The sequence below is a fragment of the Watersipora subatra genome, chromosome 3, assembly GCF_963576615.1.
Source record: "Watersipora subatra chromosome 3, tzWatSuba1.1, whole genome shotgun sequence".
NCBI classification, from domain to species: Eukaryota; Metazoa; Bryozoa; class Gymnolaemata; order Cheilostomatida; family Watersiporidae; genus Watersipora; species Watersipora subatra.
In genome coordinates, this window is record NC_088710.1 from 51,650,956 (window position 1) to 51,677,151 (window position 26,196).

Below are 26,196 nucleotides of genomic sequence, written 5' to 3' on the forward strand. Positions count from 1 at the left end.
ATCATCTAACTCTGCGCCATCCGTGGAATCACCATCATGAGGCACTCTGACAAATAAAGAGAGTATAACTCCATCTTCTGCACAGCAAGATAATTGAATGTTAGAGCTGGTTCTGTGTTGTGCAGCGCATTGAGGGTGTCTCTAACCGACTCCATCTTGTTACTTGGATCTCTCCAAAAGCAGGCAATTAGAGTTGATTAAATTTTTGTTAAGGGAGCTAACATGATTTCTCTGATAAGCCTTTGTGGCATGCAGCATAGCCGTATAGAGGAAAGAAATCGTTAGCAGAGCATACATTTAGCAAAATATAGCTCTAGAGAGCAAGAGAGTATGTAGAAAACATACATATTTGAACTTCCTAAAAAGGTTCAGTCACAAAAACGGAATGTCACTGCTCTCCCTTTTTCAGAGTCTTAAATTTCACTTAATGAAATGAGTAAAAAAGTAAACAGCAATGTGATGATTTAAAATTCTTAGCGATGAAGTTAGAGTCAGCAAGGAAGACTTATGTAACTAGTGTCGATTACATTGCATCTATTGGACCATCAGGGTAGCCTGAGATTCATAAACATGTTTACCAATACCCCAAATGTCACATTGAACATATTGCCTTATTGTACATAAGCTATTTGAGCTATTGTATAGCTAATGCTAGAGCCTTAACAAGTTGAAGTATTCACAGAACAGTTGGGTTCTCAATCATATCATTACAATTGCACTGCGCTTTCAGTAATTCTTGGAAGCTAATTTAATAAACAAATGCCTAAAAAACTATCAGATGTGAGCATGTCTTAACCGGCAGCAACTATCACAGATGATGGCGACATCAGTTAACTATGTAGGCTAAGTCAGCATACGCTAGTTTTCTATTTTGCGACACCAACAGTTTATTAACTTTCTGTTAATACAATCTACAATTCGCTATCTTGACTGTTACACAATACTATTAGATTATTAACTTTTAAAACACTTCTGTTCAACTCGCTCAATAATTTATAATTATGTTTTGTCATTTTTGTTTTGATGTGTAATGAAAAGCATCATTTTCTTAATGATTACCAATGTCAATATAAAAGTTATAAGCTACATGCAAACAAGTTACTGGTTACTACATCTCATCCATCCAGTAATTGTTCTGTTAGAATGATGAAATTGCGCAGAGTTTTAGTAAATTTAATCAGAATGTATCAAGATTTTTCTATCATTTGCGATTTTGTTTATGTTTGACGTGATCTGACTGCCAGGATGTTTCAAAATTAAAATCGACAAAACTTCATCACAGTTAAAACACTCAGATCACACGAAAGTGCGACTATGACATCTATAGTCGCAAAGAGACCGACAGAATAGAAACATAGAAACGCGTAATTCTTGCAACTGGAAAGCATTTGCCGATATCAACTACAGCAACGATAACAACTAGTGACGTTATTTCTCAGGTTTCTCTTTTTGAGCATTTTAACCATTTAATCAAGTTTTGTAAATTTTAATCTAGAAACATTCTGGCAGTCAGATCACCTCGAACATCAAAAACAATCACAAATGATAAAAAAATATCGATATTTTCTGATAAAATCTACTAAAGATTTGTGTAAGCTCACCAGTAACAATAGAAAGATCTCTGAATGCATCAAAGTTCAAAAGACAACTAAGCATTATGTATAACATTTTCAAACTCAGTATAATAGCATGATCGAACAGTAAATGACGTATCAAAGTGATTGTCGTAAAAGCTGATCTATATAGCCTGAGAGACCTACCTGCTTGAGGTGTAACCTAGTTAGTAGTAACTGACTACAGTTTGCATAAATGTCACAGATAGATTACGAGAGCGGCCTGTAAACAATAAGCTATTCCAAAAACAATATACAATCATTAGAGCAAAGGTAAGGCATGCCTTTAAGAATAAAAGAAGATGGCGATTAGAGTTGGCAGGTGATATAAGAGCAACACAGAATGCTGACAGATGTTATCAGACTGTTTAAATAGATAGACGCATTAGACAGCTGAGCTTTCCTACATCTAATTAGAAGTTTCACAGAGCCAGCCAAGTGTGTGATGTAAGCCATTAGAGAGAAGATGCAGTACTAACAGTTCCATGCCCGGGAGTAGGTTGAGTTACTTTATCACACAGATGCTATCCCCTTTCCAAATGTTGAGCACAATCAATATTAACCATTATTCCATACTTATTTTAATAGAACACCTGACCCCATCCAGTTACCTATATAAATATATGAATGAGATATTGCAAATGTTTTACTCATCCCCATAGCGAGTTACACCTTCAACAAATGAGCAAGACCGACACAGGAAGGTTTTCCATACAAAACAGATACCAAGAGACAAGCAACAAACGTTTACATAACAAGTAAACCCAGTACATACTTAACCGGAGCTTATACCACCACCCTAACATGCCAGGTATAAGATGTTAATTAAAATGCAAAATGGTGAAGGTGAACGTGATGAGAGCACCATCATGCGGAGACAGAGCGTTATATACCTATAGAGAAATGGTCATGCCACGACCGTTCCTTTACCTGCTGAAGAAACAAACGATAAATAGCAAGCTTTTACTACGACTACGGAGGCAAGAAATGAAAGAACCAGCGAGAAAGATGAGCCCAGGCAGGACTGGCATCATAATATTAGGCGGTCAGACAGAGATTAGAGGAAGATCTCAATGCTCTAAACGTACACGAGGGAGTCATAATCAATAGCCGGTATTAACTTCACATTCTAGTCGAGGATACGTTACTGCTTCCTCTTAGATAGCAAACCATCAGCGGTCTTCCGATTGTTTGCTGTCTAAGAAGGGCATTTTATTGTTTACTCTATATAGCGATGAAATGCTCCTAGCCGATCATTTTAAACTAGGCACACATGCCAACTGTACCTACTAGTCAAGCAACATACAAGAACCCATCTAGCCAATCAACTCTAACATTACTGGGGTAGCTGAATGAGTAGAGTCAAACGTGTTATTGGATGCATTTTCAGGAAAGGATTGCCACTGCGCAGTTATTCTTGCCAATAAGTAACGTATTTTACTGTCACATAGACCCACAAGTTATCGTATAAAAGCCACATCCTTCTATACAGTCTGGCATCTTATACAGAATTACCTCATTCCAAAATCTGGTTCACATGTTGAAACCATCCAATGCTGGAACAAATATCTGCATAAAACACATTCTAATTCTTTTAATTTTTTACACAGCTCAGAAACCTACAATAACTCCTTAGTAACTACTGCAAGTAATTACATAGAGCATTTAAACAAATGCTCTATGTAACAAATGCTTTGTATAAAACTGTGAAAACTAAATATAGAAAAAGCTGAATGCATATATAAAAAAACGGCATTAATAAAGCAATAATTAATAAAAGGGATCTCTCAGCGTCGCTACATCTGAGAGACATGTGAACGGAAGTGTAGGCTTGGCGATGCATAATTTCAGAGGTAGAAGTCTTGATGGAGAGAAGCATCCTAATCTACCCAAACTTAGACTAGCTGAAGTTTAAATTTACTTAATTTATATAGTTTAAACTATTTTTAATTTTTCAATGTTCACACGTCTCTTCAATCCATTTACAAAACTACAATACATTGAGAAACTTTGAGCGTCGCATGTTAAAAATACTTTACTTCAGGTGTCATGTCAGATATTTGATTAAATTTTACGCATTTGGAAAGTTCGTATGTTAAAGTCATTCTAAGTTTGACTGTATATGCCAAACTTATGAAAAGTATGAAGTAATAAAATACTATGTGCATTTTTGTTTTAATATGCAGAATATTAGACAAAATTAAAGTCAAAATCACATTGAATATTGTCATTTAATAACGCAGCTCATGACGTCTCTAAGATAGACAAAAATGGCAGACAAAGACAAAAACTCTGTTTATTCAATGACAGAAAGCCATTCTCAAACATTCATGTCATGGATTGAAGCTTAGTGAGTTTTGCTTAAGTAGAAGTGACAATACAATGACATACTAACTGCTTTCTAACACTTACTTCTTTATGTAGGCTGATGACCTATATTTCTGGCAGTCAGCAGCGGAGTCAGCGTGAATATGGCTTTCGCACGCTGCCGTACTGTTATCTATGAGCGAGGCATAATGATCCCTGTATATCTCCATATCCTAGGAAATAATAGAGAGTAGAAAGAGTTGAGCAGATGCCCAGATGAGCCGTAAGACTGCATTGCCTGATGATTCCTAGTTATTATGATTAGACAGCGGTGCGGAAAGGCAGCGATAGAGCTGCATTTTGACTCCTTCTAATGTTACATAAATATGACGCTTCTCAGTTTTCACAGAAGCCTGCTAAATATTTAGTCTAGTACCGCTTTAACAACGCAGAGGAGTAACAGATGATTTATAAGGTCACAAATGATTAATAAGGTTGCAATATAAGCGAAGAATTAGATTTAGGTAATTTGTTTAAAAAGAATAAACACTCAAACCTGCCATAGTTGATTGCGATGAGCAAAGCTTTTAATACTCCTCACAAGTTTGATGTGAAAACTGTGCTAGTTTTGTGAAAAACAGACTTGGAACAGTTTTATCACACAAGACACGGGTGGTCGCAGTAATATCTCAACTTCGCGGTGTTATCAATTGATAAATGAAGCAAGTCTGGCTAGGGTTTGATTTGAGCATTTATGAGGGTTACAATAGGGTCAAAAATTCTTCTCAACGGATCGGATCGAGAAAAATCTGGCTGCACAGTGCTGAGCAGGTCAAGTGTCAAGTGACCAAGCTCTAATTTAGTTAAACTAAAATCATGTCTTCCTCCTGTCGTATACCCTGATGAGGTATAAGAAATAAAGGAAAAATAAACCATGCAATTTCTCTTTTAACAAAATGACACGAATTTTTATTCTGTTTTACACTAAATTCTCAGGCAGCACTGTCCGGAGTTACCATAAGGCGATATCAAAACAAAAGATTATTATACTACTATACAATAATATTTTATATTGCAACATAAAACACACCATATAGTATTGCTCAAAATTACATCCTGCAATGAAAAACGGTGGTCTTCTCATAGTTCAGTTGTCGCACATACATGTACTTTACTATTGATAACTAAACAACTATCTCTCAAAGAGTGGTAAACAATAGTTAAAAATAGATTTTATAATCTAGCTTTGTTAAGCATTACATTAAATCTGAAGACCCTAGGGGTAGACATTGACGGGAAGGAGATGGTGCGCTGGTACAACATTTTTGACAGCTACAATATGTAGTTCTGTTCAACTGAGCTAGTCAGTTCTGTGATTAAGTTCAGAACTTGTGCCCTGAAATGTGCAAATCCAACACCAATCAGAGTAGCTCTGTTTGTAAAAATGAGATCAAAGACCATTTGTTTGTGAAGATGAACTTTTCAGATTTACACAAGCCTTCTGTTGATCATATAAGTGATGTTTCTATGGTTCAGCAGATAGGAGACAAAAGCCAACAAAGTAAACTTGGTTGCTAAGGTTATCCTGTCATATGATGTCATAAAAGGCAGGAAAGCTTCCTCAAAAACAACCTTTGACCTTAAATAACTTATACCAAACTTCCAACTGAAAATGAAAGCTGATGTGATCTTAAAATATTAAAGTAGTGTATATTTTTAGGACTCACCAAATCATTTAATAAGTGATTCATATAAATGTATCCTCTCCTAACCTTAGCATAAGCTAGGGTGTACTACTCTCACTTTCTAGCACACACTGACCACGTCGTATTTAAGTGTGATATGCGGGTCGATGCTTCACACCTTAAATATTTAGTGTAAATGCCATACTAGATACTACACATACACTACCATATTGTACTGCCATATTATACAATATCATACATTGAACAATATGCCTGACTAATCATTGACTAAGCAGTGACAATTATCTCTGCAATATTTTACAGTTGGTTTTGCAATGAAATATGTACCTGCTAGAGCAGAATTCTACGCAACAAAAAATAAAAAGGCCTTGATGAATGCAATGCGGTGCAACGTGACGGAGTTAATACTATATATATAGCTGTGAATACTATACATGTATATATAGCTGTGAATACTATACATGTATATATAGCTGTGAATACTATACATGTATATATAGCTGTGAATACTATACATGTATATATAGCTGTGAATACTATACATGTATATATAGCTGTGAATACTATACATGTATATATAGCTGAAGTGGTAGTGAAGTATGCTAAGTTAAATGTAAGGCAAAAATAGTCAAAGATATTGTGTGGCATGCGATATAATAAGTAGTACAATATGTGGTGCAAGATGTGGTGAGAAATGCGGCAAGAGTTTACCTGATATGCACGAGCAAGGCGTTCAGCTCCTTCGAATGTCTCCATGCATCCATCATCAGTACTTTCGCCTGAATGAAGACATGTACCCTCAATAGAAGTATGACAAAAGTAACATACAACTATAATTAGTCGATATTAGAATTCTTTGGTTACAGTTATAGGGGCTGGCCTAAATTCCTTTGACATATTACAAGGTGCATGCATGATTATAAAAGCTAGATAAATACAAAGGTCTATTTAGTACAAAAACTTTGGTGTAACATTAATGCCAAGTAATTTATGGTTTGGCATATTTTAAGAAACTTGAGACATATAACAAGCCAGTACTCAATAAAGTGTTATGTTATGACACGCATGTACCATGTATCAGCGATGTTGCCAAGAATTCCTGATAGGCATTTGGTAAGACAATTCCACATTGATAGACTGGCCTGAAGTTTAGGCAATCAATAAGCTGAGGCCAAACACGGAGTCAATCGTATCAAACGTACCCTGAGTATTGCAAGGAAGATCAGCGATGAGGTCAACTAATGACTCAACGCAATCAGCCACTTCATCATAGTCCTTCTCTGACAAGCTGTTCAGAGGCATCTCACTAACTAACTGTTGAAGAGCAAGAAGAATTTCATTTCTGTCTTCTTTGCATAACTTTTGGAACTGTAAAATAAAAGGTGGCTGTAACATGCAATGGTAGATGGCTGCATATGGGGCAAGATAACTTGACTATAATATGCAGGATTGTGTACTTAATGCATCAGTAAGATGTTGGAACTTCTTAGATTATTGAGAGTTGTCTTCACAATAGATTATAAAAATATGAGAAAATGATCACATTTAAAGGCATATATTTTCAAGTTGAAGTATTTGAAGGAATGAAGCATGTTATATCAGCACCTAGTAAGTATTGCCTCCAGTCAGGGCTAGCTAGGTACTAATCTATACCATACTAGGTAGATATTATCTCATGCCAGTGCATTGAGTGAGACCATCTCAAGGTCAAGGTGACGGTCAGCAAGTACTATGGATGAGCAGTGCATTGCAATACGTAAGACTGACTGTTTATAAATCATTGCATGAAACGACAAACTACACTTGAAGTATTTGTTGACTTGACTGGTTGTTTCTACTGCTGAGACATACTCTTGCTATTGACGCTAATCTTTACTATAATAAGAGCCGTGTCTGTCTGTCTGAAACTCAGTTAGGAAAAAGATTACCTCGTCTAGAAATTGAACTCAAGCATTCTAAATCTCAGTCAAGTGCATTACCATCTGCAACACTCGAGTATTTTTTCTCATCTAAGAATAATTGTGCACATAGCTATTACGTATGACAATCTCTCATGGAGCGCGGGACCAACAGCGTACGAGTAGCAATGATCGGAGCAAAAATCAGCAGTTTTGTCTCCAGTTCATATAGAATAGCAGTTCTATTAACTGTATTCTGCTTAGTAGCAGCAAACCTTGTAGTTGTGAACCATACCCTAGCCTGTTTTGACAAACTGTTGTTTTTGCGGAGTTGTCCCCCATCGAGCGGAGCGAGCAAAACCACAGCTTGTCACAATACGCACTGCACCTGATGCATCAACTGCACTGAAAGGGAGTTGTTCTCATCCGTCTATGTGGCTTGGCTGGGATGTTATGTCGGTCGCTCCATCGGTATCGGTAATCATAACGGATTTAGCCCAAAAATTTATGTATTGTATTTATTTATTGCATTATGATTTAGCCCAAAAATTGCTCGCTCCGCTCGCCGGCGGAGAACTCCGCAAAAACAACAGTTTGTCAAGACAGGCTAACCATACCCGGACTTACACAGTTTTTGCCTTAAGCTTACCATCCCATTAGCCAATCTTATCGCATGACTTAATGTGCAATTACAGAAATGTGACGATGAGTCAGTCAAACAATAACCAAAATGATACATATGCAACTCGAGAACTGCTGTTATATTTTGGACAATTTTGTTTCATACCATTTTGCAACATAATCAATCTCTTCAACCAACATCAAAAATGTTATGCTTCATGCGTACTCATCTTCCATCACTCTTATTGGCTACAAAGGCACACTACTCAGAGCAAGAATTTTCATCCTCAGGAGATCAAAGACAACAATTTTATTAACACGCTTTCCGGTGAAACAGTCTTGTTGCAACAGTTGTTCTAAGAAATATGAATAAATTTTGAAATCACAAATGAATCTATCAAGTTGTAAATTATCTAATATATATTTCATCTAAAATCCATGATATATATTTTATAAACATGCAAATACAGTTAATGCAGTTATTTCTTTCGACAGCAGTTTTCTGTTAGACAAATCACCAAAATAATCATAACACATGACCATAGGATAAATACTTTGCTAATACGTATGTATTATACAATGACTGTGTGTTTCCTTAACCAAGTAATGCACATTTAGCCAATGACAAGAGCATCATATACTGTAAGCAGCTTTTTTCAAAAACTCTCAAGTTTTCTAGAACAAAAAAGGAGAGGATGGCACAAAGATAGTAAAACAAACATTTCCTTAAATTGACATTGAAACGATCCACGAAGTATGATTTTTAACTGACCACCTAGCTTGGCCATTAATAGGTATGTTATTAAGATGTGACTTGGAGAGGTCACGCATAGGACTAAAGTGTATCATCAGCTGGCAGCGAAGAACTGCTGGAAACAGCTTGACCCAAAATTTACATAAAAAAGTACGACTCAGGTAAAAATTAATTAAACCTCACATATCAACCACCATATCAGCAACATAAACAAGAACTGCCATTGGAATAAACACATACAAGCAACTGAGCAACACTTACTGTTTCAGGTGTGGCATTATCATCTATCAGTTCCACGATTCTAGACACAACTTGGTCAAGTACCTTTTTGACACAGAAACGCCACGTGGCCAGCATGAACTTGCGCAAGCTACAACGCGCAAGCAGTTTGATATAACTCTCTGAGATAATAGGCTTCATATGATATGTATGAATGAGCTAAGAAATTATACAAAAATAATCTATAACTTTTACAAATTATAGGTATTAGCGGATTGCTAATAGATTATGATCACTCATGATGACACAATAGAAATCTGTAAAAATACTAAACGGAATACAAGGTTATACACTAAAAATAATGCCAGGTGGCAGATTAAGAAATGTTAAATTCCTTGTATGTCATTCAAGTACACGGTAGTCAATATTGAAAAATAAATAACGTTATTTAGTCATATATAATATGCATGTACAATATTATTTGGTGTTAAATATATTTTCGAAAAATTTAGTTGCTGTAATGTATCAAAACTCAATGCACCAACATAGTCGGTGCACTGGAAAACTAAATATACCTTGAGCTTGTGTCGATTGCTTCTTTGCAAAGAGAGGATAACACCAGTATGACAGGTGGCAGCTCATCTTCCTCTCCGGCATCATTTCGTACCTACAGTGACATACATTTTCATTTCAATGCAAGCTTACACACAGACTGCTCCAATGTTAACCTTAACCATTTTGAGATAACACACATGTAGAGAGGGGAAAACTCATATCTGCTAACAAGAGTGAGTAACTCTGCATCTACTAAGTGGCAAGTTCAAAATGACGTGGTATTAACAGATAAGTTAAACTTAATCCATCTTGCAAAGATTTAATCCAAGATCAAATGATAAAAAATTGTGCTTCGGCAACACTGATAAGATGTCTACAGTCCTTGCATTCTTCGAATTACACGAAACTAAGAGCGTGCGAGATGAGAGGATTAAGCAACCTGTGACGGCGTATAACGGTGAATAGTAGAGAGTTAATACACTCACCAGCCAGGCTATGTGATTCGAATTGTCAACAATAAGGCATTCATCTCCTTCGTTAATAAAGAACTAAAATGTGTACATAGGAAGAATGTTAAGAAATATGCACAAATATTATATGAAGACGCTAAGTAAATAGCCATTTGTAAATGATACATTGAGTGGTCAACTGTTTCACATGGTGCGTGTGTCATGACCAAGGCAAACAACTTACACAAAGCCTACATCATATAGTCAGTGTATAAACGACTCATATAAAACCTACATCATATAGTCAGTGTATAAATGACTCATATAAAACCTACATCATATGGCCGGTATATAAACAACTCACATGACACGTACATTTTACCTTGTCCTTGAGAACATTGTTCGTTGATTTTGGCAAATCATGTTACTTTACATGTTAACAAATTCTTACTCCTTCATATTGCTTAAATCATTACTGATTAATTTAACATCAATCGGTCTATATCTATGAGCATGCTGCATTTCTTGCTCTGTGAATTGCTATTGTATATTGCAGTGGCAAGACTAATTTATTAGCGTATTCACTATCAATCCAGAAACAACCATAAAATAAATATTCAGTTTTTATAGTAACATTTAGTCATATAGTTCAATTATCTTATAATGTTGTAGTGGAAATGTATCCAACAGCCTTATAAGCAAAATTTGTGTCAAAGTTTATAAAACGTGTATCAGTATCCTATTTTTCTAGAAAGATTTTGTAAGACAAATTTCAAGAAATATTTATGTTATTCATACTGCAACTCGGCAGTATAATTTTCCTAAAATAATCCAGAAATGGCCCATATTGTATGTACTGGTCTGCATGACTAATATAATGCTCTAATATGGAACTTTAGGGAAGAAAATTCTAGTACATTATTTGATTTTTATAAATGAACAAAGTTGATAAAAGTAATTATTTTTATCAACTACAGATTTTAACTGCAGATCAGAATGAAGTACGATAACATCAGCATGAACTTTTTCAAATAATGATGAATATCTATTACTTCCAACACATCTTTTAATCATTACAACAGGTGGAAACAGAGAAAACCATGAAGATAATGAAGCAGGCACAAACCAGACATCCTCTCACTCTCATCAATACTACTTACTGCATATCTAGATAAGGAGATCATAATTAAGATCTTGATTAAACTTGCAAAAAATAGTTCAGAAAATTACAAGTTGAAAACCCTGGAAATAGAAAAGCAGCCTCCAAAAAAAGAAGAGGAGACGTCTAAGTAACCCTTCAAACTGGTCGCGCGTTCATTTGTAAGGCTAGGAGAGCAATGACTGGCACCTATGCTAATAGTAAAACACATTGTTTATGAGAAGTTTCTCTACTTTTATTGAAGATAGCAAAGAGAGTAAAACCAACTTTAATAGCCAATTTAATCTAAAATGAGCTGGAACTCTGCTTGACAGCGGCAATCATGTTCCAGCCAGTTCTGTTCATCCCTGACAAGACTGACAAGGTAAACGAGTAGACACACATTACTACACCAAAATGAACTTTACTTTGTAATTTCAAATATAAATAAAGAGTATCATTTTAACTTATTTAAAGGTTGACTTGCAATAAAATTCACATTACAGTTATTTGCTATCAAAAGATTCACTGTGTCTTACTCTGTTGTGTTGTAGGTGCAAAATATGTGGGAATGTGATTACAAGCTCTTAAAAGCTCAAAAACGAAAAGCCGCCGTAGGTTGGAATCTCTTTATTTCTCTGACGTATTCATTACAGCTTGGTTATCGTCTTGTCACGTGATGTTCTCACGTGAATTGAAAGGCCAATAAAAATCTCAATATAAAACTTATCGTAACACTAGTTTATGACAAACACTTCGGGTTTTACCGAAGACCCCGTATCAAATATAGGTGCTCACTACTTTACAGTTTTGTTTCGGCATTATTCAATCGTCAAGTCGTAATCTGATCATGTGACCCAATACTTCGCAAATAATTTTTGCAGCATTTTTCGATTATCACAGGTGACCAACAGGCTCGTCATGATTATCAGACAATGATATGTACTCCTTCAAGGTAAGGCTAAAAAGTTTAACGATTTTTTACGGTAAGTTATAAGATATCAGTGCTAAAAGTGACAGCATTACAATGACGATAAAACAGACGCGTAAGAACAATAGACATGGTTTTATTGAATGCGTGAAGTATATTTGTGAAAATATTTCGACGAATGAGGTTGCATGAAAGTGTAAACAGAAACCATCCTGTAACAACTACGTCCCATTTGAGCCGTTTTGGAAAGCGAATCCAAACTACGGCGGTCTCGTGTGGCTGCGATTAAATGTTCGTTTTTTTGCTTTTAAGAGCTTGTAATCACATTCCCATATATTTTGCACCTACAATACAACTGAGTAAGACATGGTGAATCTTATGATACCAAATAACTGTAATGTGAATTTTGTTGCAAGTCAACCTTTAAAAATTATAACCTTAATAAACAAATGATAACAATAATAAATAATAACAAATTTAATAAGAAAATTGTTGCTTTAAAGTTTATAAAACCAGGTGGAGATAACGATATACTTTATACTAGGCTACTACTTCCATTTAAACTGATGATAGGTTCAGCTGTTGCTGTACAAAGGACTAGCTAAAGACTCTATTAAATAAATCCCACTGCGTGTCCGTTAATTCACATAAACACTCTGCGTTTCACATTTTTTGACTGATTTTATCCAAACTTCACACGCATATTCTCCGAGCCTTCTGCCAGGTTGCTAAAAATATTTGATTTCAAAACTCTGTCTGGTTCCTGGGAAAGAGCTTTTTAAGCATCTACGAGCTATCTTATAGAAAATGAAAGAAATTCCGGGCATCACCGCGGTTACTGCTAGTAGGTGATGAACAGGTTAGAAAAGAGCACAAGTACAGATGCGTATTAGAGCAACACATCTGAGGAGTAACGGACTGGTGACGTTAATTAACTACAGTATGTTGAGCTGAGCGGTTCAATCAAAGTGGACTTGATAACCCACCAGGATACCGGTAATAAAGGAAGATAAGCGACTTCTTAAAGCGTAAGGAAAGGGGTCAGGTCATTGGCTAATTCTAAGAGGGTACTATTATCGTGCCTCAATATAGCGACCAGACTGAGCATTTTGGACTAAAATATATAAACATAGAGTTATCAATAAATAGTTAAAATTCATCTATGACAAAGTTTACCTTGCCATGGCTGAATGAAAGCAGAGATCTAACTTTTACGGGAAAATCTGGCAGCTCCCTGCGATATTGAAGCGGCACAATCTCCTTTGATTTTTCGTTCAAACCTTCAACATCCTGTTGTAACTGTAGGAGAGCTCCAGTCAGCCTCTGTAAAGAAACAAGACATTCCAGTGGGTAGTTAGGCCACAAATCATTCCTCCAACAGTTACCTTTAGCAGAACAACCAGAAAATCATAAATCATGGTCTAAAACTGGAATTTGATTGAATATATTAGCAATCCTTTTGAGATCTTTTTTAAATAAAGTTTATCAATTTTAGTCATAGCAACTAAAGCGCCTAATGAACACGGCTAGTGATACATCTGCAACTATTTTGCAAGCGATCGCCATGGAAACTGACAGTTAGCTAAAACAATTTGACAGGAAACTCTTATACCAGAAAGACTAGAATTACAATCTGCTCACAGACCGAAGTAACAACATGCAGAGTTCAGTTACGGACTGCATATATCAGACCAGCTACGTAGCCGTGCTGGTGCCAGGCCTACCTTAAGATTGTCAATGCTAGAGACATCAGCATCCACCTCGTCCTGTAGCATGACAAACCTCCTCTGAGTGTGCTCTGCTTGGTGGAAGAACTGACAACAACAGATACAGGTGATAGTTTTGCAGATAGAAATAATCATCCTGCTGCGGAGAATACATGTATATGAGTTGAAATGAGCAAATAACAATCTATGTGATGTGATCATATCTGTACAGATTGCATCTTCAACTATTAAAATACTGAAATGTTTACAAATTAGCTTACATAACCCTTCAAAAACATAATTTTACAGATATTTGGTTTACATATTTGAAATCAGAACAAAAAGAGAGTCTATTTAATATATTTTATGACTATTGACTGAATTCATAATGCGTAACAATCTTGCAAATGCAAATTTTGGTTTAGCGACAAAGGGTCCAGCTTGTTTCTCACTCCACTGGAGTGGTTGATTATATAATTCAGCATGAACTAGTGTATATAGGCTACTTGTTATATGAATGTAGAGAAGAAGAACTCAAGGTACAGTGACACGGGTCTAACATGCAATCTTTCTTCAATATGGTCATTATATTAGTACCATGGTAGAATCATTCCTCTCCATTGGGTTTAAACCACAATACATCATACCAGGCAACAACCGATTGGAGGAACATGCTACAAGTTGTCCTTACTAGCAGCAAATTATTTTACTAAATAAAGTAACAACTCTGCAGACTTGAACAATGCTAGGCTCAACAATTGTCCAGCTCGTGAATCTAAAAGTGAAGCCATTCATCTCTACAGCTATACGTGTGATGTATGACTTAGAATGTGTAAGGTTCCATACAGCAATAGTGTAGCGTCACCTGAGTACACCTAATTATAATATTTAAATATATACACCTGCATTTAATATACCATGTTCGATACCGTATGAGATATATGATAACATGTTTAATATATGAAGAGTGCATCGCTATAATAAATGTATAGAAATATATGACAACATGTTTATTTTTACCATTATTTAAATTCAATTATTTTTATAAGTCATTTTAAGATATGTACAAATAGAGTGATTATTGCTTAAACAAATGTATAAAATGTGTTTTATCTATAAGCGGCGGATAATTCAGTAGTAAACCTCACGCTATAATACTAACGGGAGGTAAATCTCATGCTATAATGTGGTAGACCTCATGCTTTCGTAGCACCCACCAGCTTTTGTTACTTCTGCATAGTATGATATCAAGCTATGATACAATCAAATACTTTGCTGTTCCTGTATTCACTCCATGACAAAGAACCTCAGCACAAAAGGCTCAAACCTTTCATGTGGCAGAGACCGTTAATTTTAATTTTTGTTTAAATCCCTGCTAAATGAAATGATCGTTAAGGCCATCTCCATGGCACAACGATGGCGCATCGCACAGGTGTTTCACTTTCAAACAGCAACACTGAATTGCGACAGAATGCGAGTGACACGGCTGTTTTCAAGGATGGCATTTAGAGCACTACATCGGGTATCAAGCGGTGCCCGTATCATCGTATCATCAAAGGTTGGATGGACCGCTCCAGTTACAACAGTAACCTTTTTATATACACACTCCTATGTAATCGTTGTTATTATTAATTCAAAATATTCATGATTTTTTTTTCAGTTTATAATAATTGTATCAGGGTCAAATCATTTTTTATCGTCATCATTGTAGCAAAACAGAATATTTAGCCATTACTTGCTAATTATTTCACATTTAAACATCTTTACAGTTGTTTGATTGTTCTCTTAATTTATTTGAACTCCACAAAACACTTTTCTCATGATATGAAGTCTGAAAGTTACAATGGTAACTGTTGTATATGTTAAATAAAAATAATTTTTCTGCTCAAAGACTTTTTTATTACCTGGGCATTACCCGGTGAGCATTCACCTAGTAAATGTATAAGTTATCATATTGTTCATAGCTAATATAGCTAATAGCAAACAGGTACGATGCAATAATACAAACGAGCTACTGCGATGCAGTTAGTAGAAAATAACACAACTAGCACTATAGGCTAACAGCATGTATACCTAGAGATTTACTGTTTATGGTTCAAGAGCTACAACTTCATAACAACAAGGATATCTATGGCTGATGGTGCATGGGTGCATTGATAGATTGACTGATGGATAGAGACCAATATCATCTATGACCAAAACATGACCAAATCAGTCAAGCAAGGACTGTAGAGTCTCTCAACGCATTCCAGAGATTAAACGCTCAACTTAACTCAACTCAATAAATTGATATCGATTAGTCTTTGGCAGAGCCAGTGAGCCTAGCTACTGTGGTGGAGTCATTGATTCTGGCTACTTTGGTAAAGTCAGCAATTCTGATTACCTCTTGGTAAATTCAGCGAGGCCGTCTACCATTTGGTAAAAACAGAAATTCTGACTACCTCTTGGTAGTCAGCAAGCCCATAGTTACTTCAATTATAGAGTCAGCGAGGCCAGCTATTTTGCCTTATTCAGTGCAGAAGAATATAGCAGAAAATGACTTGTTTTTAAACCCAATCCTGTGCGGGTAGGAAGATAAAAAGAGGATTATCCAGTATTATCAGGCAAATCTCTAATAGCAACATTAATCCTATTTTATGTTAAGATCACAATAAATTACAAGAATAATTAGCTAAATAGTATTATGTTGCCAAAATAAATTCTCACATAATGCTGGTTATGCTAGAAATCATGAACAATTATCTTAGCAAGCTGTTGAATGCAAGTATCCTCTGCGTTTACTTGTTAGTTTTGCTAGCCAAAATTCATTCTAATAATTACCAAAGAAAGAGAAGTATCAAAAAAGAGTAGCAGTCGATGCGACTTGATCCTGGGCACTCTGACCATGACTCGACCAGTATGAAGTGAGTGCGAATGACACACAAAAGCTAGTTTTGAATTCGTAGATTCCCACCCTGTTGGTTTGTTACACACAAACCAACAACACACTAACAAATAGCAGGTCCTTCTTTATGGTACATTTCCATAGACTAAAAATCTACCAAACAACAGGAAATTACCAAATAGCACAGGAAGTCAATAAATGAAGTGCTCACAAATCAAACAGTGTATAAGAACTGTTTATGGTTTTCCATGGAAACCAATTACTAATGGTGTTTTATGACTACCAACAAAATTCCTAGCATAGGCAGAAGGGTAAGCCACAATATGCATATCCTAGAGTGATTGTCATGCGATTTGGGAAAGTCATAGATGAACATAAAGTTTTTGAACATATAATCTTGTATAGCAGGATTAGTGCAATCCCATAACTGGGTGGAACTTGTATCGATGGAAGTTGAAAGAGTCACGCTCTAACATTTCAATGAGCTAGTCATACCCAGCCTACCTGCTGATAGTCATACCCAGCCTACCTGCTGATAGTCATACCCAGCCTACCTACTGATAGTCAGATCCAGCCTACCTGTTGATAGTCATACCCAGCCGACCTGCTAATAGTCATACCCAGCCTACCTGCTGATAGTCATACCCGGCTTACCTGCTGATAATCACACCCAGCCTACCTGCTGATAATCACATCTAGCCTACCTGCTGATAGTCATACCCAGCTACCTGCTAATAATCATACCCAGCCTACCTGCTGAGAGTCATACCCAGCCTACCTGCTAATAATCATACCCAGCCTACCTGTTGATAGTCAGATGCGTGTTTCAGATGAATAGGAAGACAGTTGGAGACAGCGGTCAGCCATTCCCAGTTTTGTTTCACCGATGTGATGCAATCCTACAAAATGAGAGGTGCAACAATATTTTCAGAGACCATTGTCATGGTCACCAGCTGTGATACCTCCAGGAGACAGCAATAGTTAGCTATGATTATGGGAATATTAAGGGATATATATTTATTAGCGATTCAGAAGAATGAGAGAATAGATGAGGCCATCAGGATCTTGGGAGATATTTACACACACTGAACAGTGTCAATATTGATAAGTCAAACGCCTTCAATTACGATTGCTCGAGGCAGCTCATGGTACCTTGTCTCTTCGGATAAGGAATAGGTATAAATTACTGGCTCCCACTAATGATGGGTGACCGGAGAGTGCGTATGGATATTTGAAGAGAGACAGCCTTGGTCATGAACCATGAATGAAATAATTTAGTTAAATATGTGGCACACCCAGTGAAGCCAACTGCACGATGCACCGGAGTGATAATTTTACAGCGCATAATCAGTAACCCTAACAATAAAGAATTTCCTATACAAATTTAGTTTACTATCTAACCACAAAGAATACAGCACCTCTCCTGCCGGGTCGACCATAGTAAGCGTGCAATATCATCAATAAAATGGTTAACCATTAAAATGCGCAGAAACAAACGGGTGCAGATGGAAGTAAGTGTTATGAAGGTTACATAACAGCTCATTAATCACGGAACATTTCAGAATTAATAAAGCTACACACAATCCAGCACATTAAATTGCTACAGGAAGTAAGCCATTTTAGTGCCAGGTTTGGTTTTTCCTCTAGTAGAATTTTATCTTACTATGTCAAGTTGTATCTCCAGTGCTGATGAATAGGCTTTGACTTCATAAACTTTGCACACAAATTAACACGCAGTAACGTTATATTACGCAATAATGACAACACCTGGTGGATTTTAGAGACTTCTTCAGGTGTGGAGGCTGACATAGCTTCCCCATGATGGCTGTGGCTGAAGTCTTTTGTCAAGAATAGTGCTTTGCCTTCAATTTCATTCTGCAGAAACTGTCAAAGAATAATACTGTTCAAAAATATGAATTCGCTGCCAAACTAAACGAGGCATTGAAAGATCTTAGAAACCTAGAATTGCAGATTTGGGAAGGGGCGGCAATTAGGGAACTAACCAAGCTGTTATCAGATAGCCGCCCCTAAATGTAAACAGTCATATCCCAAGTCTATACATTAAAACTGATTGCGTTGTGCCTGCCCAGAATCCAGATGCATATTTAGTATGAATATGTATCAAACAAAATGTATTAGAAATACTATTGAAACAATGAATTCAACTGAGAGTTCATTAGAACGATTGACAAGCAACACAGGTGTACACCAGATAAGCCTTAGAAGCTCTCTATGCGGATATAGCTTATGCCTGTCTGAAGAAGAACAAAGGCATAAGAAATATCTGAGGCAATTAGAAACTTAATTCAACATTAACACAATAGGTTTTAAGTTTTTAATTTAATCAAATTGTTGGAGGATGAAATGCACCACAGCACACGCAGTAACAGATGTTAATAGAATGAGATCAAATATGATATTTAATCATATTCATAGTTATTAATAGTAGTAATAAATAGAATAATAGTAGAATAGAATAAATTCGAATAAATAGAATCATAGAATAATAGTATTCATCGTATTAATAGTTTGTAAATAAGACATAAATCAGCAAGTTTTAAAAAATTTTAGGAAAAATTAAGAATTCAGGACAAGCATGTACAATGTACTAGTTGAATCTTGACTATAGCAAGAGCATTGTCTGTCCGTTTGTCCGAAGCCATGCTGAGAGCTTTAGGAAAAAAATGCCTCACACAGGAATTGAACTCAGGCACTCCGTTCAACTCAAATTGGAGTTCTAACTACTGCACCACTCGCCGCCTTGCCACATCATGAATTAATTATGCATATACTGATTACTCATGCTGATCTCTCACGGTGCACAAGACTGCCAAGCTTACTAGTAGTTATGTATTTCACTGGAGGTTGAATGGGGCATGGCATATCTATAGATCAAGCAGTCTATAGATACTTACCTGAATAGAAGAATGGAAAATAGAATACTTCGCGTTTCAGCTTTCATGGTTTCAGTACTTCGTGAGATAAAAAAATAATCAATAAAAACTAAAGAAAATACAAAAATACAAAAAAGCCAAAATAAACAAATGGCTCTCACACTCTTTCCTACTGAGATCTCTCGGCAAGCATCATTGTGATAGCAGCCGTCAGAGTTTGTTGTTTTTCTGTTCCATTTTGTCAAGTGTAAAAGTGCACAATGCTTTTGATGCCCTACATTATGCCTCTCAAATGCCTAAACTCTCAAAATGGTCTAAGAAACCTAAGAAAAAGATGAAATGCTTCCGATTAATAAAAAAAAGTGACTTTACTAAACACAAGGGTTATTAGTTTTTATTTTGCGGATTGTCACTTTGGGGTGCCAGTTCCAAATAACCAGAAAACTGAGGGATTACTGTTTAAGAATGCATCCGTTCTTGTTCCAGCATTAATCCTCTACATTAGTCTTACTACTAATCAATTTATATAATAATCAACTTGATAGAATGAAAGCATCCTTTGCCTCTACTCTGTTGGCATAATTACATAACTGCAGTGAGTTAGTTTGGATAGTTTTCCCAAAATAGACCCTGTGAACACTTGAGCTGGACATTAAAATGAATTGAACTAAGAATTAATGTACACATGGCATTACTTTATTTAGAGTTTAATGGGAGACGAGTGCGTGGAATTCTTTGATGATGACAATGAGCTGACACCTGTTTCTTTGATGACTAAAGCACATGACAAGATTGTGTGGGTGCTCAGTCTTTTACAGACAGTAACGCTATTTCCACCTTACTTGAGAACTGTTGATATGATTTTATAAGCTTGCTGCATTAGAACGCTAGACGAAACCAAAGAAGATGACGCACAAAGCTAATGCCACCGTCTCAAATGAAACACATCTCTCCAACAAACGGGAAGAAGCGTGTCATGCATTTATTCTGTCGGTGTCATGTTATCGAGATTGCCATCACTCACGTAGCTCACACAAGTCATAGACAATGCCTGCCCAGTTATTTCATAGATCATTGCATACCTGAAAATCATCTTCCAGAGATGCAACTTTTAGAAGCTTTCTAAAGCACTTCTCCTTCGCTTGATACACCTGTAAAGGAGCATAATGTGATACAGTTTTCATGGTTGCAATATTCTAGCTCCTTCAACTGAGTTCCACGCTTGCAGGTAAGTTAGGTATAACCTTTCAATGACATCTACCCATAGACATGTCTGATGGCAACATTTCATAGCCAAACCACTCGTTGAAAATATTAACACACCAGAACAAATATACTCGGTGCATCCAAAACACCAAATATTGATCAAGGCACCAGGCCGAGCTTAGCAGGTTTGGAGATTAATGTATATATTTACAACTGGCCTGATCCCTGCGAGCGTATTCCATCAAGAATACCTTAGCAGTGGCTAGCAAACATGACGGTCTGTTTTGGTGATAAGTTATTGCTACTATATAACAGTTAGTTAATTGAAAGATAAGCACAGACATGTTTATCAAGTATAAAATTTGTGCCGACGTGTGAGTGGGTGTTTATCTCGGTAAAAGCAGTAGCCCAAATTCTTTGTTAGAAGTAATAATACCTATTATAATACTATCGGTAATACAAAGTCCACATCAAAAAGACAACAAGGAGTTATCTCTACTGCGTTTTGGCACGCTGAGTCAGAGAAATACGACAAGCCCTTTTATCACGACTAGCGTGTTAGCATTACCCTGTTTGAACCAAAACCAACCGTAAGCGTTATTTCTACAAAGACTACGTGTTACTTGAAAAAGTTACACCTTAATCGGTGCTTCAGAAATGACCAACTTATCGAGGAAGGCTAGTAACTCCCCTACAGCCCTGAGAAAACAACACACTTGTTAAATCTACCACTCTGTATTCAGTGATAGCTAATGATTCTTTCTACATTCTATGGGTTATACGATGTACAAAGGTTACGCGAGTTTAACATGAAAATTAATTCATTGCGGCTTGGGAACCGCTTGTCATCATTTTATTCGAATAGTTTATTGGTGCCACTGCTGAATATGTCTATTCATCAAGAAGTCGCTGTTCTGTCAGATAGAAGAAGCTGACAGGATATCTACGAGTTCCCACAAAACACACCAAGAATGTGTAGTAGGGCCTATTAAACTCCAGCAAAAGTTATCGACATTCCTAGGCAGCTGCTGACCTAACTTATCTGGCCTGAATATTCAGAGGCAACCTAAATGAGTTGACGTGAAAATTTAAACAATGCTGAACAGATTTCGAACTAGTCTGACAGTCAAACTATTCAAAGTATCAAATGGCAAACCCAACTGACACAAAGTGCTTATTGAAAAAGATAACACTCTGATAATAGGGCCATGGCAAGCACTTTGTTGTCGCTTCAAATCTGTGGCTGAGATGAAGCGCAGCAGAGCAAGTGCACTCCCTTTACATTGGGATAGTCTCAAATTAGCTAATTAAAAAAACTATGAAAGCAGCCAGGGCATCGAGTCAAACATCCTGCTCTACCCCTAGTTGGGCTGTCTTGTCACAAAATCAACAAAGTCTAAGTGCCACTTAATGTCGGTAACACAAGCCCTAAAATGTGAGATTATTAAATGTTTGGAAGGAAGTCAGCTATGAATCACCTTCTCATTTCTAGGTGTTTGTCAGTAGCCAGGGCAGTAACCGAATATGCTAGAGGAAAGGCTGAGGAAACCAATTTGGATAACCAATATGGTTCTGGTCCCATTCGCTATGGTTGAGAGAATCAACAAGAGTTGAGGAAACAGTTTTTAAAGGGGGTTTCCTGTTGCAAAATGCAGACAGGAAATAATTTTTTGAAGAGTCACTGGCAGACAGAAACTGAAAGATCAGTCATGGCCAGCAGAAAAACTAATTTACCAGGTTGTAACTAAAACAGCATTCACAGGAGATGATTGTGACATGCAATGTCTATAGTGAAATCCTAGCAAAATTCACTATCGAATTTGGCATGCGACGCTCCAATTTACGCCGACCATTTGCGACCATCAACAAATATTTACTATAATAAGAGCCGTGTCTGTCTATCCGAAGCCATGCTAAGTGTTAGGAAAAAAGAATACCTCACACAGGAATCAAGCCGGGGCATCAGATTCAAAGGCAAGCATGTTACTACTACACCACTTGGTTTTCATATCACTTCATGGGATAATCATACTGATTGCTCATGGTGATCTATCACGGTGCACGGAACTGGCAAAAATACTAGTTCATTATAAAACATCCAATGGTAATGGTAGTTTACTGCTTTGCATATACTTCTTTCTAAAAATAGTTTTCAGTGAGCCAAACGAGTGCAAACAAAGTGATCTGCAAACAAAGTGATCGCACTCCAGCAATGACCAATAATAATCTGCTATATGTCAAATCCTTCAACGTAAGTACAAATGGATTGCTAGCGATTATTGTTGATCCAACGCACGACTTGCTGTTGATAGGTAAATTTAATTTTTGTTACAGGTCGTTTAAAACTACAAAATCAATCAAAAAACTTTACAGTTGTTACATGGACTGCCAAACGGGCGTGAGCTACTGAGTCAGCCATGTGACAAGAAATGCGGACATTGCCATCAGCTGACTCACTCATACACAGGCAGACCATAAGCACACCACTACATGTGAGAAAAGAAAAAAAGTGCTCTTTTGTTCATAAGGCGGTATTACGAAAAGACAAAATTGCTGATGGCTAAAAGAAATAGTAAACATATCATCGCTACGCTATTACGATGAAAATCAAGGAAAGGGGCAAGTGTGTCTAGTATTAACAATCATGGTAGCTCTATGTTTTTCGCATTGATAATATATCAGTAGTTGGCATCTTGAAGAACTTTTCAAATTATTGGCCAGGGATTTGTTAGTTGACTCAGTCCAGGCAAAGCCTTGTAACATTGGTAGCTACCCACTAGTAAAGGCGTAGAGAGCATTTACAATGGAGTGATCAGTTCAAGATAACTGAAATCTCTTAGGATGTTATGATATCACCAGTACGTACATACTACCAAATCTCACAGCAAAACTTGTACAAGCCTAGTCAAAGCCTCACAGCAAGAAAGGAAGTTAGGTGCCAAGCTTACCGAAGATGAGGTCCTTTTGCTACGCGCGTGTTCTTCATATTCATCATGCAAACAAGCTGGGTTGCTGCCAAACATGCTGCCGCTTTCCTCCTCTTTCTGCAACGCAATACTATCTAATAACTTTCAGTGTTAGTAAAAATGCTTAATTGAAAATCCTATTGATACGGCGAGCAAACAGGGTTATCATGGATTGTTTGGCACAGCGGATACAGCGAGCGTATGACAAATACAAAGTTTTAGTATCATATACTATCAGCTACTTTCTGACTGCAAGCTGTTGCACGACTATCCACTTTAGCATATTGAGGCAATAGCTGTAGCTAATCACACATGCTTCTACAAACTAATCCTGACTACAGTATGTTACACTGCATTGTGTTCAGACAGACTGTATACGGTATTACTCGAGCCTGAAACGAATCTCCATTTTTAGTTTGCCTGGAAATACAGTGCAGCTGACAATGGACAAACACAATCGCGTCTGTTTTAAATGACCTTTTACTTTCTCTCACCTTTGCCTGCCATTTACGTTTTTTTTCAGCTACACGAGCCTACCAAACCATAGATTACTCAACAAAGGCCAGCTACTCAACAAACGAATCACAGATAAATACATTGGTTTGATAACAATGCACGATTAACCAATCACCTACATCTCACTTCAACTACTACACCTACCCTGTCATCCATTTTGTGGCACTGTTACCCAGTGGACACACCTCAGAATCGTTCAGTCACCTACATGGCAAGTCTCACGACAGTTCTGATAGGTAGAGTGATCCAGTGATTGATTAGTGACAAGCAAACCTGTTGCATAAAAGTCATTTTCAAGTATCTGAGACATCACTTGGAAGCTATTTAGGGATTACTAGCTGCAAATTCTATACATTTGACTATAGAAGCTATCTGCTATACATAAAACAATTTGTTTAAAATTTTCATATACAGTTGATTTCATTCTGAAGGCTTCCAAGGCCGTCATAGATCGACAGATGTTGATGATACAGGCACAATAGAGTGAGCAAAGAGAAACATGAAACTCCTAAAGAAATGTGTTGTATCTTGACTAGAATAACTTGTCAAAAGCAGGTTTAGTAGCTAGCCGTACTCTATATATAAGCACACAGTGCCGTCCTTCCTTTGTTCTGTATCAGTGTGTAAGCAAAAACTGTTTGCAGAGCTAACTGTGAACATCGTGTATGACATGTCTATAAGAGCGACAGCCATTACAGAAAAACAAACTATGAAAAAGCTTGTCGATACTTGAAAGTGCTGACAAAAACATGAATTGAGACATACATACTAGAAGACCTAAAAAAGCAATTATTAAAACACTGCATGACGCATTACTATCAGCATATCCTGTAGCAGTATATCACCGATACGATCTACATGTACAATGTATATGCATATCTCTAGTATATGACTATTAGGGAGCGCCATAACTCATTCACCGAATAAGTTAAAGGCAAGAAATATCCAAACATCTACTTCTTCGAGAAGTCAGCTTAAATTCACTGCATATTATTTGTAAGTTTGCAATAGTGAAACAGCAGAATCAAAGCTGAGAAAACAGGCTAGCTTTTTACCTACGAAACGGGTATTTTAACTGGAAAGTCTTTACTTTTGCTACATAATAATTGGTTGACAAACCTCTATGTAATATCCACGAATTGGGTGACTAAGTTACACTGAGCCCACTATACCCTTAACAGCACTGCAGTCACTGTGTCCAATGCCTTACGACTCAATAGAAATGCCGCACCTGTTAGAATGTGAACAATTGTGACAACACAAAAGATAAATCACTGAGAGTCGAATTAATGAGCCAAATAACCAACAGCCAATCAGAAGCACGTACAACACATGTATTCACATGTACAATATGTTTAGATGAGAAGACAATTCTAAGATGTATGCTTGCTGTGAAAGCAAAAATGTCAGGAAGAGCAACTCCTACTAGAGCTATGCTAAATAGGTTGCTAATATGATGCTGCAATAATAATGCTTTAAGCGTGAATAAAGCATGTAGATACCGCAAAACTGCTAATTGAATGCCATGGCACTCTATTTTTCAACCCTTCTTCTATAGTGGTGGTCAAATAGAGGTGGCGTTCAATTAGAGGTTTTACGGTATTTTTAAAGAATAACTTGTTTGTCAGTTACCTAAATTTTGATTTAATGTATTTGCTTGCATAACATAATCCATATTAATAAATTCCACATTGTCAGTCTGCATAAATGCTATGCTTTCCACATGTTTTGTCAAACTTCACACACATATGCTGTGCCATGCCATCCACCAGGTCACTAAAATTTTTGGTTTAAAAAACTTTATCTGGTTCCTAAGAAACAGCTTTTTAAACC

At 36.7% G+C, this 26,196-nt stretch overlaps 1 protein-coding gene across 1 annotated transcript; it reads right to left on the reverse strand.

Moving 5' to 3' along the window:
* Positions 1 to 5: 5 nt before the first annotated feature.
* On the reverse strand, positions 6 to 25,597 carry LOC137390710 (envoplakin-like). The gene is made up of 15 exons (XM_068077033.1): positions 25,483 to 25,597; positions 24,508 to 24,636; positions 23,830 to 23,925; positions 20,758 to 20,826; positions 18,549 to 18,665; positions 17,585 to 17,680; positions 13,916 to 14,005; positions 13,368 to 13,514; positions 10,159 to 10,221; positions 9,694 to 9,785; positions 9,161 to 9,269; positions 6,825 to 6,994; positions 6,338 to 6,398; positions 4,026 to 4,153; positions 6 to 171 (listed from the first exon to the last, which is right to left on the reverse strand). Exons 2-15 carry the CDS (start codon positions 24,517 to 24,519, stop codon positions 6 to 8), a joined length of 1,416 nt encoding a protein of 471 aa, XP_067933134.1. The 5' UTR covers positions 24,520 to 24,636; positions 25,483 to 25,597.
* Positions 25,598 to 26,196: the final 599 nt, after the last annotated feature.